Source organism: Mesocricetus auratus, unplaced genomic scaffold (assembly GCF_017639785.1).
Source record: "Mesocricetus auratus isolate SY011 unplaced genomic scaffold, BCM_Maur_2.0 contig_13345_pilon_subseq_1:43404_obj, whole genome shotgun sequence".
In the NCBI taxonomy this organism is placed as follows: domain Eukaryota; kingdom Metazoa; phylum Chordata; class Mammalia; order Rodentia; family Cricetidae; genus Mesocricetus; species Mesocricetus auratus.
Genome location: NW_024435479.1, coordinates 1 through 15,006, shown reverse-complemented (window position 1 = coordinate 15,006; position 15,006 = coordinate 1). Strand labels below are relative to the sequence as shown.

The following is a 15,006-nucleotide window of genomic DNA, read 5'->3' as shown; positions in this document are numbered from 1 at the left end:
CACATATGAACATCTGATCTTTGACAAAGAAGCTAAAAATATATAATGGAATAAAGAAAGCATCTTCAACAAATGGTGCTGGCATAACTGGAGGCTGGCATGTAGAAGAATGCGGATCAATCCACGTCTACTGCCATGCACAAAACTTAAGTCCAAATGGATCAAAGACCTCAACATAAATCCAGCCACACTGAACCTCTTAGAAGAGAAAGTAGGTGGTACCCTTGACCGAATTGCTACAGGAGACAGCTTCCTGAACATAACAACATGAGCACAGACAGTGAGATCAACAATTAATAAATGGGACCTCCTGAAACTGAGAAGCTTCTGTAAGGCAAAGGACACAGTCAGCAAGACAAAACGGCAGCCCACAGAATGGGAAAAAATATTCACTAACCCCACATCTGACAGAGGGCTGATCTCCAAAATTTACAAAGAATTCAAGAAGCAAGTCTCCAAAACAACAAAGGATCCAATTAAATAGTGGGCTGCAGAACTAAATAGAGAATTTTCAATAGAGGAGTATAAAATGCCTGAAAGGCACTTGAGAAAGTGCTCAGCATTCTTAGCCATCCGCGAAATGCAAATCAAAACAACTCTGAGATACCATCTCACTCCTGTCAGAATTGCTAAAATCAAAATCACCAAAGACAATTTATGCTGGAGAAGATGTGGTGAGAGGGGAATACTCCTGCATTGCTGGTGGGAGTGCCAGCTTGTTCAGCCACTTTGGAAATCAGTATGGAGAGTCCTCAAAAATATGGGAATAAACCTACCAAAATACCCAGCAACTCCACTCTTAGGCATATATCCAAAAGATGCCCATTCATACAACAAGGATGTCTGTTCCACTATGTTCATAACAGCATTATTTGTAATAGCCAGAACTTGGAAGCAAGCTAGATGCCCCTCAACTGAAGAGTGGATAGAGAAAATGTGGTACATTTACACAATGGAGAACTATTCAGCAGAAAAAAACAATGGAATCCTGAGATTTGCAGGGAAATGGATGACCCTAGAAGAAACCATCCTGAGTGAGGTAACGCAGTCACAAAAAGAGAAACATGGCATGTACTCTCCTATATATGGATTTTAGAAGTAGATCTGGGGAGTGCCGGCCTACAATCCCATGGACAGAGTGTCTGGGAAACAGAACCTTCATTCAGTGGCTGATGGAAGAATAGGCAGACTCCCACGGCTAAGCGCTGAGCTGAACTCAAGAAAGCCAGTAACAGAGAGGGAGGACTGATGACCAAACGGATTAAGACTGGGCTGGTTTAACCCCAGAAACAGCTGACCTGACAAAGGTTAACTCTTGAATCCCAGGCTGATGCCTGTGAATCCAGCTTGGGCAGATCAAGACCCCCTGAATGCAGGTGTCAGTGAGGCGGCCTAGATAATGTATTGAGCCTTGGGCAGTAGATCAGTATTCATCCCGAGTATACACATGGATTTTGGACTCCCATCCAGCAATGTGAGATGCAGTCTCACCCTGAACTCTTGGGGGAGGGTCTGGGCTTTGCCCTGGATGAAATGACAGACTGTGGACACCCTCATGGAGGGCCTCACCCTCCCTGTGGAAATGAGGGGATATTGGGAGGGAGTTTGGGGGTAATGGGAGGAGGAGAGGGAAACAGAGAGGAACCTGGAACTGACTTGTGAAGCAACGTTGTTTCTAATCTAAATTTAAACTTAAAAATGAAAAAGTAGATTCAATCATCTACCACTTTATCTTATCATTTTTATATTCCCCTCCTTTTCTTTCAGAGAGAGACCTTTAACTTTAAACACCTACAATCCATTTGTTGGGAATATGGGCATAGTTCTCTAAACTGTTTTTTGGGGTACTGATATTTTTGATGGAACCTTGAGATAATTGGGATAATAAAGTTCAAGCTGGAGTAGTCTGTGAGTCTGGAGCATCTCAGCCAGCAGCCTTGAAGCTGTTCTGGATGCTGGATCATCTTGGCCATCAGTTTTTATTGGTGTCTGGTTCCTTTGTTCTAAAAATGCATAAACTTTTAAAGGTAACATACAAGTGTGGACTGTATGGTGAACATAAGTCAGTTAAAAGGATTTTTTTGTTTTATGTTTGAGATGGTAAAATATATGCTATTTGTTTAGTAGTTCTTTTAGTTTTATTTATTTATTTAATGTCTGCAGTCAGGATTTCAGGGAGTAGTCCCCAATTAACCTGATTTTCTTTAACCTGTAATGAAGCAATAGCTTCTCATCTCCTGTGGAAATAAAGGCACAACCTCTTCCCCCAGGTAACATATCTTTTGCCTTAAATTTTGAAGTCAAGACATTTTTAAATTATATATATTGGTTTAATCTGACATCATTCATAATCAAATATATCTTAGCAACCGTGTTTCTTTATTAGCAAACAGAAAATCTAAAGACAACACAATAGCATACAGAATCCAGACTCTGTGTATCTCTGTGTATTTTCTATCTTTACATGCCTTATTTTACTCTAGTCCCTTTTGAGGACTTTAATATATATATATATATATATATATATATATATATATATATATCGACTATCTGTACCTTCTTTTTCTCTCTTAAGCCTATTTATATTTTTAAACACACTGTAACCTGTTTAGAGGTTTTTTCCATCTGAATCTGAACTGTAATCTTTTCTGTCTGCATGAGCAAAATCCCAAACCTGATGGAGTTTGCACTTTCAGCTCAAGTCTGCAGGCAGCAGCTGAGAGACACTTCTCTGTGTTGTGGCCCATGTGGGAGATTGAGGGAACCTGCCATGCAGCTTAGCTCATGGTGTACTGGCAACTGCCAGGAGATGCATCTCTGTACCATGGTAAGCATGAGTGACATGAGACGAGGAAGTTGAATTGGCTTCATTTTATTGTATGTTTAGAAACTTTTTAAAGGATTTCTCTTGTCTAACATGGAAATTCTGGCCCCACATTGGAATGCCATTTGTAGATAGACTTTTCTTTCTTGCTCTCCAGGTCCCAAATAACCAACACAGAGACTCAGTATTAATTATAAATGCTCGGCCAATAGCTCAGGCTTGTTACTAGTTAACTCTTACATTTAAATTAACCCATATTTATTATCTATTCTTTGCTAAATGGCTTGGTACCTTTTCTCCATGTGGCATGTCCATCTGCTCATGACTCCAGATGTTGCCCTTCCTCTTCTTTACATTCTGTCTGTGTCAGGCTGTCTCAGCCAATCTCTCCCTCCCCAGCTGTCGACCAGTCAGTTTTTTTTATTATCAATGAGAGCAATACACGTTTACAGTGTACAAAGATTGTTCCACAACGCCTTGTGATCAACAGTGGTGACCTGCCTGCAAAGATGCCATGGTGTGATAGTGGCACCAAAGTTGTGGGAGCAACCAATAACTCTCCAATTGTAATTAAGGACACTCTATGATATAGAACCCATGCTCGGTCCTACTCAGATGGCCATGAACCTGATGCTGAATAGGTCTAGAACCTAGGAGAAACAAATCTTTTTGCTCTGTTAATGGAATATAGCAATAAAACGACTTCTAATGGCATCTGGTATACTCATAGATCAGTGCCTTGCTCAGCCATCATCAGAAGAAGTGTCTTCCTGCAGCATATGGGAACAGAGATCTACAGCTGGGCATTTTGCAGAGAGACTAAACAAAGCAAAGAAGAAATCTTGGTGTGGGTGAGAATCTTGTACGGTCTGTACAATATCCAAGTTTAGAAGATGGTGTCATTATCCCTACAAGATTGCCAACCCCATACCTGCTTTGGATTGTCACTGTCTCTGTGAACTTGACATGGTTTTAGCTTTTGGTTCCTAGATCAGTTAACAATCACATCATAATATCTTGAAACATGCAGGCAAATGGACACAACTGGAAAAAACCACCCTGAGTGAGGTAACACAGACCCAGAAAGACAAATATGGTATATACTTACTCATAAGCAGATATTATATCTAAAGCAAAACCAGCCTACAGTCTATAACCCCAGAGACGCTAGATAACAAAGATGGCATACATGGATCTGCCTTAGCAGGGGAAATAGACATGATCTCCTGAAACCTTCATCCAGTAACTGATGGAAGCAGATGCAGAGATTCACAACTACCCAGTGGACCAAGCTCCCAGAGTCTAGTTGAAGAGAGGGAGGAGCAATAATATGAGCAAAGGGGTCAAGACCATAATGGGGAAACCTGCAGAGACAGCTGACCTGAACTACTGGGAGCTCACTGGAAAGCAGGGGAACTTGCATAGGACTGCACTAGGCCTCCTGAATGCAGGTGTCAGTGGGTGGCTTGAGCAGTTTGTAGGGCCACTGATAGTGGGACTAGGAGCTATTCCTAATGAATGAACTTCTTTTTGTAGTTCATTTCCTATGGAGAGATACCTTGCTCAGCCTAGACACCAGGGGGCAGAGCTGGTCCTGCTTCAGTGTGGTGGTGATGGGACAGAATTCGTGTATTCCCTATGGGAGGCCTTACCCTCTCTGAAGAGCAGATGGGAGGGTGGGATAAGGGGGAGGTGGGGGAACTGGGATTAATATATAAAATAAAATAAAATGAACTATAAAGTGAAACATGTCACAAGCCCCTAAAACTTACTTCCTTTTTTCTTTTACGTGTATTTATGTAGTGTATTCGTGTGTGTGCATGTGTGCACATGCATGCCATGGCACATATGGCTGGCGTCAGTTCTCTCACTCTCCATGTAGGTACCAGGAATTGAATTCATGTGGCCAGACTTGGTGGCGAGTGCACTTTACTGTCTGAATCTTGCCACATTTCAAACCTGTCTTTATTAGCTCCCTCTTTTCAGGAAAATTCAGATGGAAGTGACAAGAAGGAAAAGAGGCCAAGGATGAAGGAGAGAAGTCTGTGGGTATGGAAGGAAGCGGCGGGTATGGAGGAAGAAGGAGAAACAGTTAACTATCGAAGGGAAGCGTAATGCTCCACAGCTCAAGCTCAGTGGAACACAAATGTTGGGGACATCCAATTATTTTTGTCTTTCTTTTGTTATGAACTGAATTTGTCCCACGGTGGGCAGAAAGGTGGAAACTCAAGACTGGAATAACTATACAGATCTTTCATTTTTCTAGGACTTTATGAGATACAGAGCCTGAAGTTGTGGTAATTAGAGTAGAATTGCATATAACAGGTGATATGGAGTGGCTTGAGACTCAGGTGAGGTCCCATGGTCCTTCTTGCCCTTCTTCTACAAGGTGATGCCAGCGGTTGACTAATCCAGCTGTGATGATCACATTTGGGCACAGCTGAACTTCATAAGATGGCAGTTGTTTGGCTCAGAGGATAATCCTATACAACTAAAGTGCAGGCTGAGAACACCTCTGTCTCTCCATCTTCTGACCAGTATCATTTGTCAAGGCAAATGTGGCATCCCAGGTGCCCCTAAAGGCTTCTTATGACTATAAGGGGCAGGAGGGAAGCCAGGAGAACTAGGGCTGCCTAAGGGAGCAGCAGCCCATGTTCCAGGGCTCTGCTGTTACTCTGAAAGACCAGTATAGGATTCAGTGGGAAGATAAAGGCACTCAAACCAGTTTCCCTGGTGAACTGTGTTGGCTACTTTCCAAAGAAAGGAAGCTGAGAACAGAAGTCAGTACTGTAGGCACAAAGGAGGCTTCCAACTGGAATCAGGGTGGAGGCCCCCACTTCTTGATCAAGGTGCAATTTAAATCATTATAGCTTTGGTGAGGGGTGTCATCTGAGATGTATTAGAACTGTCCTCGGATGTTTGGTGACTTCTTGGGGTCAGAATGTGTGCCCTGGCCACATTGCCCACACGCACTGGGTTGACTGTGGAGAATTTTCCAGTAACATTCAGAATACCATTATTTTTCACAGACCTGGTCATTGTCCCTGAAAATAATGAGCTTCCTTCCCCATAGATGTACATAGGCCTTAAGGCACAAGTATGCAAAGTGCCACCATTTTTCAGGGAGGACCCATTGGCTGCCAGCACTGCCTTCTCAGCCATCATTTTGCTGTATGGGTATGGATCAGACCATGTGCTTTCATGGTCTGTTGTTCCTCATGGCCATTTAGGACGATTTCCTTGTAGGAGTTGGGCCCCGCAACATCAATTGAGCTGGTGTAGATGAAGGCTGGCACACTAGCTTGGACACAGGCCTCCAACAGGTTCAGGGTACCTAATCACAGACAACACACTGTCAGTGTCAGGAGATAACCAAGGGGTCCACAAGATTCTTGTTCATCTCCAGTCTAATCCCAGCTCCCTGGTGCATTCTTTGCTGTTCCCAGATCAGCAGGACCAGGGCATGGGCATATGAGTAGTAAAAAAGGAAAGGGGTGACGTCTGCTATCTGGGAGCCAAGGTTTCTTACCTTCCAGCCTTTACAGACCCCTCTCTCATCGTGTCTGTCTCTCTGTCTCTGTCTCTGTCTCTGTCTCTCTCTCTCTCTCTTTGTGTGTGTTTGTGTGTGTGCATAATCCTGGGACTTTGATTCTGGAAAAGAACAAATTATTTCTATTCTATGGTTTGTCAACACAGTTTTAAAAATGACAATTTGGGCAATGGCAAATGCCTTTAATCCTTTTACTCAGGAGGTAGAGACAGGTGGATTTCTATCAATGGCCTTGTCCCTCATTACCAGAGTGGGCTTCAGGGTACATTTGTCTCCCTTCTAACAGAACTGTTGTGGCTACATTTTTTTCTCTCTCTCTGTCTTTTGTTTTTTGTGACAGGGCTCCTCTGTGGTTTTGGAGGATGTCCTGGAACTATCTCTTGTAGACCAGGCTGGTCTCAACTCACAGCGATCAGCCTGCCTCTGCCTCCCTAGTGCTGGGATTAAAGGCGTGCACCACCAATGCCCAGCTGTTCTTTCCTCATCGGGTCTGTTTACACTGATTCAGACAAAAAGTAACATGTCAAGAGCATCACATGGACTTAGAATGCCCAGGTGGTTTCAGAACACAATCTGATTAAAAAGTGAGTGCGTGTTTTCAATTCCTTGAGGTAGGGGCAGAACAGATTAGGCTTTGGCTAAAGCTTACACTTGAACAACCCCCCAAGCCTCTGATTTCTGTTTGTCATACCCACTTTCAGGGCATTTCTAACAGATTTATAGAACACAAAAGACCCAAGTAAGTTTCCTTGCACACTCAATGGAGAGAGCGCCAATGCTGTGTTCAGCCTTGGGCGTGGAATCTTAAACCCACAGTAGGAGAGAGCATCTGCCTTGAGTCTGGAGTCTGGTGCATAGGGAGAAGAAACTTCCACGTGAGAGCCATCCTAAGTGTATATGTTTCTTATCCAAAAGTCTTTACAAAATGTTTTCGCATACCCTGGGGCCACTCTGGTTACAAAAGGTTCTAAGAAACTAGCACTTTTCTGCTGCGGAATATTTGTTAAAGATGTGTTACATGTGTTTATGCTGTGGAACATTTGTTTAATGATACAAAAAGTGCTGAAATCTTTTATGTTGTATTTGTTTAACTCTGTGCCTGTCTAAGACACCTGATTGGTCTAATAAATAGCTGAATGGCCTAATTGTTAGTCAGGAGAAAGGATAGACTTGGCTGGCAGGCAGAGAGACGAAATAGGAGGGGAAATCTGAGGAGAGGGATCAAGGAATGAGAGGAGGAGAGAGGACACCAGGAGCCAGCCACCCCGCTACACAGCCAGCCATGGAACAAGAAGGAAAGAAAGGCATATAGAATAGAGCAAGAGAAAAGCCCAAAGGCAAAAGGTAGATAGAATAATTAATAAAAAAAACTGGCTAGAAACAAGCCAAACTATGGTTGGGCATTCATAAGTAAGAATAAATCTCCATGCTATTTATTGGGAGCAGGGTGCCCCCCACCGCATACTCCCCCAAAACAGAACAACAACATCAACAGTAACAACAACAAAAAACCATGCTCTTCACATTTTTAGAAACTGGAAAATTAAGTGAGAAGAATATACATTCCTAACAATTTACTGAGAACTTTGAAATCCCAAACCCAACAGTACAGCTTCCTTCTAATTAAGGTCACTCGGGAGCCCTTGCCCATTCTCTTGACCAGTATCCCTTTACAGGCAGTTGGTACCACCACGCTTGGAAATTTGGAAATCGCCCCATCCCAGCAACTGCTGGGGGTCCCAGAGCATCAACCTAAAGCCTCTCTCTACTCTCTAGGTTTGCCAAATAAAAATTGGTCCTCGGAGTCTGGGATCTGAGACCCAATTATTTGTGTTTTAGAAAGAGAATGCTATGAGGCATTAGCTTGTAAAGGGGAGTGGCTTATTTATAGTTCTGTCTAGTGCTAGGGGCAGAAAAGTTCTTAGCCCTTATGTACTGTTCTCATACCAGCATTTTTATAGGAAAGCGAGAACAAAAACCACCAGATACCTGTAGATTTAGCTGTAAGAAAAAAACTGCAACTTGAGAATGTTCACTAGAGGGCGCCTCCTCCTAGGCCCAGCAGGGAATCCCCTGGAGATACTGTAACTTTAAGCATTGCTTATGTCAGGTCCCTATTACGTAAAATGTGGCAATCTGGCCATCTAGTACACCCCCAAAGGACAATGTGTTGGGATCAGTCTCTTAACCCTATTCTGGCCCTGATTTTCTTCAGTCCCCTGTAGTGATATTCTCCTCCAAGCTTGTAGCACTGATCATGACTTTTGGGCGTGGTCACAGGTGCAGATGTGATTGGTTAAAAGGAAAAGGATCGGAGTCAGAAGCCCCTTTGGGTCACTGGGATCGGCGGGTAGCAGGGTCTGTCTCCTTGCAGCAGGAAAGCCACGGCAGTTACTTATTGTTTTCCGTGTAACTTATTTACCAAAAAACTAAACTTCAATTATACTGGGTCTGGTGGGCCTTCAGTCCACCTCAGATCCACAATCCCTTTCTAATCCTGGCATGGCCTTCTCTGGACAGGGGTCGGGGTGGGGAGTTAGAATAGAAAAATACCTTCTGCAGATGAGGTATTAACAAATATTTATTGCTCCTTTGATTGCACTTCATAAAGTAATGGGAATTTTCTAAAGGTAAGAAATGCTTTTGTGGGGGAGATGTAGCCAATGGAGAGAGCTCTAAGGTACAAGAGGTGCTGAATATTTTGGAACTAGAAGCTGAGGCACAGCCACATGTGTGTCACTGGGCAGGTGTGGAGGGAAGAAACCCTGTGGCTGGGTCAGGGACCAGCTGCTGGTGTCTTGAGGAAGACACTACGTTGATCTCTGTGTCAAAGGGAGGCAGTAAGACCTGGGTTGTGCCTCTGTCTCTTCTGGAGAACCTGACAACTATTTCCTGACAGCACCCAGGTCATGTTCCCGCCATCGCCAGTCACATCACTGAGCCTTTGTGTTCAGTGTTCCCTTGTGCTGCTCCACCAGTGACCCGATCCACTCTGAAGTGTTCTCCCTGGCTTCCTCCCAGCCGACAAGGGGCTCATAGCCCAGATCTCGCTGAGCTTTCTTGTAGGAGAAGGTGAACACAGTATTTGAGATTGTGACCAAGTATCGGGTGAAGGGAGGCTGGTAGTTGTAGACCGGACGCAGCAGGAAGTTCACCAATTCCAGCAGGAAGCCAAGCCAGTACAGCAGGGCCACAGGAGGTCTCCAACTGGAATCAGGGCGGAGGCCCCATTTCTTGCTCAGGGTGTTATTTAAGTCATCATAGCTTTGGTGAGGGGTGTCATCTGAGATGTAGTAGAACTGCCCTTGGATGTTTGGTGACTTCTTGGGGTCTTGCAGACCCCTGGCAGCCAGAATGTGTGCCCAGGCTGCATTACTCACATACACTGGGTTGACTGTGGAGAACTTTCCAGTAACTTTCAGAATACCATTATTTTTGATGGCCCTAATCATTATCCCTGAAAGTATTGAGCTTTTTTCCCCATAGATGTACATAGGCCTTAAGGCACAAGTATGCAAAGTGCCACCATTTTTCAGGGAGGACCCATTGGCTGCCAGCACTGCCTTCTCAGCCATCATTTTGCTGTATGGGTATGGATCAGACCATGTGCTTTCATGCTGTTGTTCCTCATGGCCATTTAGGACGATTTCCTTGTAGGAGTTGGGCCCCGCAACATCAATTGAGCTGGTGTAGATGAAGGCTGGCACACTAGCCTGGACACAGGCCTCCAACAGGTTCAGGGTACCTAATCACAGACAACACACTGTCAGTGTCAGGAGGTGGATAAGCCAGCAGATTTACCATGTGCACAGCTTCATGACTGTTTCCATCTTCTAGTCTAATAGAGAAACCTTTACAGATCAGCATGCATTTCCTGCTTCCTGGATACGCAGCCACCATGGCATAACCTGGGGACAACAGGTGGATTCCAGACAGCAAGAATCTCCAGGTTTTTGTGTTCACAGCCCTAAGAGTGTTTGCATGCAAAACTGGGTGTAATTGGGTTTCCTTTTATTTTCAAAGGCACCTAAGGTTTCTTGTTTATCCATTCCTAATGTGTCCATGAGATACTTATAATTTAACCATATAAATTCATGCATGCTTCTTAAATGTACAAAAGCAGATCCTATTCTTAGACTATGTACAAGAGTAGTTCTTTTTAACTCAGAACTGTTTAAGAATTAACATCATGCAAGCTCAACAGAGTTGTGTTCATAGCTACATTTTTTTTGTCATTTGGTAAGAATCAAAACTGTCACAAGGACAACTAGCCTGAGTCAGGGAAGAAGTGATTATTGGGTTTGGAGAGAAGTAGAGCCACAGCTGTGTCATTTTTTGTATAAACAATGTGAAAGCATTCTTGGTTCTATCTATGACTTTATTTACTCAGTTATTCAAAGGAGAGGTGATAAATATCCCTTCTAATTTTCATTCTGGAACCCAGAACTGACTGTTCTCATCTGTTCTTCTTAGTAGAAAACTAAAAGGGACTGTGTGTTCCCTGATGGGAATCCTAGTAATGGCAGAACATTGTGAGGCCCCATGCTCTCTCAGAATAACAGCATTCAGAGTATTCTAGTCTAGGTCTGGACCATGGGAGGCAATGGGTGAATGATTGTCAACTGCCTGGAGTTGGGGTCTAGTCTCCTTGGAATGGAATCCTTGGCATAGAGGACAATGGAAGCGCTTTCCTCGAAGCTGGAAAGCTTTACATCCTAGGCCTCCTACTTTCTACCTGCTGTGACTCAGCCATGTCATAGCCCTGAGTAGTTCCATCTGGGTCCAGTGAGCAGAGGCAGTAGACTGAGAGTCCAACAGGTGGTCTGTGTTGAGAACAACCCTTCCTCATCTGGACTGACATTTTCAACTCCCCGCCTATCACCTTCTTTAAAGATACCTTACCTTTCACATTGATATCTATGATGGTCTGTCTGGGAATGATACCCCAGACGTCAATGGCGGCAGCAGTGTGGATGACAACGGAGATGCCCTGGCAGGCTCTCCTCAGGCACTGGGCATCCAGAATGTCACCCTCCAGCACTGTCACCTTGGTCTTTGTCTGCAGCTCTGTGTAGAACACAAGACAGGTCATTGGGAAGCTTGTCTGTGGGCTGGGGTGGTCCCTGTACACAGGTGTCAGTTACCAAGGTCATCAAGAATCGTCATTGTGGGCTGGGCAGTGGTGGTGCACGCCCTTAATCCCAGTTCTCCGGAGGCAGAGGCAGGCGGATCTCTGTGAGTTTGAGGCCGGGCTGGACCGACAGCCTCCAAAACAATACAGAGAAGCTCTGTCTCGTAAAACCAAAAACAAAAAACAAAAAAACAAAAAGAATTGTCATAGTGGGGGAAATGTGAGGAAGCCTAATATATGGAAGGAAGGAAAAGCAGATTGGGAAACAACCAAACATGTCTGGGGCATGAAACTTGTTCAAGAGAGTGGTGGGAGGCTTATCCATTCATCAAAGAGACTCCAGAGGTAACAGGGGATGGGGGGTGGGTCTGGGTAGAAGTGACATTAACAATTAGAGTGTCTATTCTAGGGATATGATTGGGAAGTCCCCATTCCTATCAGTAGGAGCAGAGAAGAAGTCACACATGTATGAACGTTAGGTGTGTCGCCCTCTTCCCCTCATGCACCATCCCCCTCCCCCCATGCCAGAGTCTGGTATTTTCTGGGTCTGTGTTAAGCACGAAAAGAATAGTTAACAGTACAGTGTCAACATCTTTGGGTTTTCTGAAACCCACAGGTAGCACTGCCTATTATTTTGTCACCCAACTCACAAAATGAACTGTGTGCCACATGCGGTCTTTACCAGTGCCCTACATTTTCTTTGGCTTATTAATTTATACCCAACTTTACGACTAACTTCCTTCCTTCCTTCCATCCTTCCTTCCTTCCTTCCTTCCTTCCTCCTTCCCATTCTTCCTAGAGACTGGTCCTCTGGATCCTACTTGATAGACGAGGAAAGTGAGGCTCAAGAAGTCTGGGACACAGTTATGGCTACCCTGGCTGAGGATACTTCACTTGTACTGTCTCTGCCTGTGTCATGAGCTCATTCTCTAGGATGGCTTGGAATTAATTTTATAGAGGCAGATTAAAGTCATTCCACTGAACTGAAGTTGCCAATGAAGCCAAGGAGCAGCAAGAATGGCAGGAGAAATCCAGGCCTGAAGAAGTATCTCCAGAGACACACATAGAATGGCTTGCCCCTAATTCTCTACTAAGTGTGTCCTATCCAGGCTCCCTCCTCTCATCATGTAACCCTAGGAAAGCCCTGAAGTAGAGGCAAGCAAGAAACTGCTCAGGAGAAAGCAGGTACCCGCCTGAGGGTTGGATTCTCGGATTGTGACCCTATCTGCCCATTCTGCCTTTCTTCCCCTTTGCTACTGATTTGGACAAGCTGGCACAGGGATGTTGCTGTGACAAGACAGGAGGGATCTAGACCTGTATTGAAATAGACTGTCATCCATGAGCTACTTGGGGTCCCTGAGATCCGAGGAGAGGTCTCTTCAAGTGTTTTCTGGTGTAGCCATAGCTGAAATCTTATCTAGGACACCTGGGTGTGGCAAACATTTTCACAGCAGCATGGTGGAGTGTTGCTATCATGTGAACTGTGTCAGAGAGAGAGAGAGGAGACCCAGAGAAGCGCCTAACCACACTGAACATTAACGTATAAAGGCTGCAGATAGACTTCCTGGGCTTCAATTCAATTTGCTCAGTTTGGCTACGGTCTTTGGGTAAACCACTTAATCTCTGTTAACTATTTACAGGAGGAGAGGACAGAGTCACTAACTGCATTTCACGAATGTTACACAGAGTTAATGAGTTGTCACCACAGCATGTGCCGCAGAGCCCGGCACAGAAAGCATATTTACAGGAATCTCCACATTTACCTTTATGCGTGGCCTTCTCTATCCATTACCCCAGACAGTACTCACTATGGGACTGTTCCTCCAAACCAAGCTTTGACTATTTACAAATATTTCTGAGACTAATAGAATTGGCTGTGTGCTAATGGGTTTCTGGAAGCATCCTTCAAGCTGATAGAGGAGGAAATTGACATTGGAAGTAGTCAGAGACAAAGAAGTGGCATAGAGGGTGGGTGTTGTATCAGGTGCTATGGAGGACCCTGCGTGCAGGGCAGGTCCCTAGGTGGTGTGCATTTACACTTGAAGCTGAGGAGGTGGCAAAGAACTAGCTTGAGTCATACACAGACAGTGGGAAACACTGAAGACTTTGGGGCTAAGAACTGGCCCCTGGACAAAATAATGGAGTTTAAGTGAGGGACCTCTGGCTTCTTCTGTGATCCTCACTAATCATATGACGTTGCTATAGTCATGTTTCTTTTCACAACTCAAAGTCCTTGCTGTCCAGGTGAGTGAGTATTCTTTCCTACTTTCCCTGAAAGTTTCTTTTAATGACCTGGGGGTCGAATAGGTGATAAAATATTCCATGAGATCAGGTGGTCCAGTTGTACCTGAGAGAACAAATTGGCAAAGGAGTAATGGCCTGCCTCAGTGAATTCTGCAGTCTTAGTCTTAGTGATGACAAATTCCAGTGAGGAATGGGGAGAAACATGCATGAACAATCCAGGTGAGGTATGGACAGTCCTGCTCATGCTGGCTTCATGTCGGTCCCTTGGTATACTTCATGCATTTGCTCAGAAATTCTCTTTCTCAATCTCATTCTCTGTATCTTCCTGTCTGCCTGTCCCTGCTCTCTGTACATTTCTCTCCCTTTCATATCTTTTTACTCGTTTTATTTGACCTCTACCCAAGATGCTAAATGAATGACAACCCCCCCCTCCAACAGAGCAAACCTGACCGAAACAAACAACTAGACCAGTAGCGATTAGGAGAGACTGGGAGCTAGTGTTTGAACCCTCCAGCTTAATGATCGTTATGGATATTACCCAGCAACTGGCAAGTCCACTCTAAAGAACTACAGGAAAGGGAGAGAGAACCCATTCATCCGAACTCAGTCTTCCCCACCTAGACAGTGTCCTTCGTGCTGTGTGGTCTGTTTCCTCCTGATGAATGTGGACATGGAGAAGTGCTATGGCTCCAAGTGTTTTTATGTACTGGACAAGGGAGGAGCCCTCCCTGAACCTTGACATCGGTTGTTATGCCATTACATGCCAAATCCTCAAGTTGACTTACTGAAGAATTCCTCCCTGGTTTCTGGTCTGAACACCTTGTCCAGGAGTCTGACCTCTTCCAGATCCTTCTCCTGTACCAGCAAGTGGATAATCCTTTGCCCCAGAAACCCTCCAGCCCCTGTCACCAAGCAGCTCCATCCAGGCATGGCCAACACAGGAAACAGATCCAGCGAGGGCAGCGGGTAATGTAGGGTGATTCTGGAGATGGCTAGAAAGAGAGAGCCGGTGGTTATTCATGCAACCTCTTATAACAGAAATTGTAAGACATGGGGAAATTTCTCCATAGTGCCAAGCAATATATTTCAATGTGTACCCTGAAACTGTCAGACTCACAGGGTGTAATTGTGTCCCAAGATTTCTCCTTTACCCAGATGCCTGTTGCAAACCCATATTTCATCCGTGCTTCCAAAATTGCCACAGACTTACCATACATAAAATAAGGACATCTGAAATTTTCATGATCCCCCATGGAA

The 15,006-nt window shown here is 44.5% G+C and overlaps 1 protein-coding gene and 1 pseudogene across 1 annotated transcript; both read right to left on the bottom strand.

The window, feature by feature from the left end:
- Nucleotides 1-5,213: 5,213 nt before the first annotated feature.
- On the bottom strand, nucleotides 5,214-6,642 carry LOC121138736 (annotated as a pseudogene).
- Nucleotides 6,643-8,937: 2,295 nt separating this feature from the next.
- Nucleotides 8,938-14,741, bottom strand: LOC121138738 (3 beta-hydroxysteroid dehydrogenase/Delta 5-->4-isomerase type 2). Its single transcript, XM_040741359.1, has 3 exons — nucleotides 14,535-14,741; nucleotides 11,277-11,441; nucleotides 8,938-10,119 (listed from the first exon to the last, which is right to left on the bottom strand). The coding sequence occupies exons 1-3, from the start codon at nucleotides 14,677-14,679 to the stop codon at nucleotides 9,308-9,310; spliced, it is 1,122 nt and encodes a 373-aa protein (XP_040597293.1). The 5' UTR covers nucleotides 14,680-14,741; the 3' UTR covers nucleotides 8,938-9,307.
- Between the last annotated feature and the right edge of the window lie 265 nt (nucleotides 14,742-15,006).

Excerpts from the sequence above, each read along its gene's own strand:
- LOC121138738 (XM_040741359.1), bottom strand. The coding sequence starts at position 14,679 with ATGCCTGGATGGAGCTGCTTGGTGACAGGGGCTGGAGGGTTTCTGGGG. Across the intron at positions 11,442-14,534 it reads AACCAGGGAGGAATTCTTCA|AGCTGCAGACAAAGACCAAG; the intron begins GTAAGTCAACTT and ends TGTTCTACACAG. Across the intron at positions 10,120-11,276 it reads CATAGATATCAATGTGAAAG|GTACCCTGAACCTGTTGGAG; the intron begins GTAAGGTATCTT and ends GTCTGTGATTAG.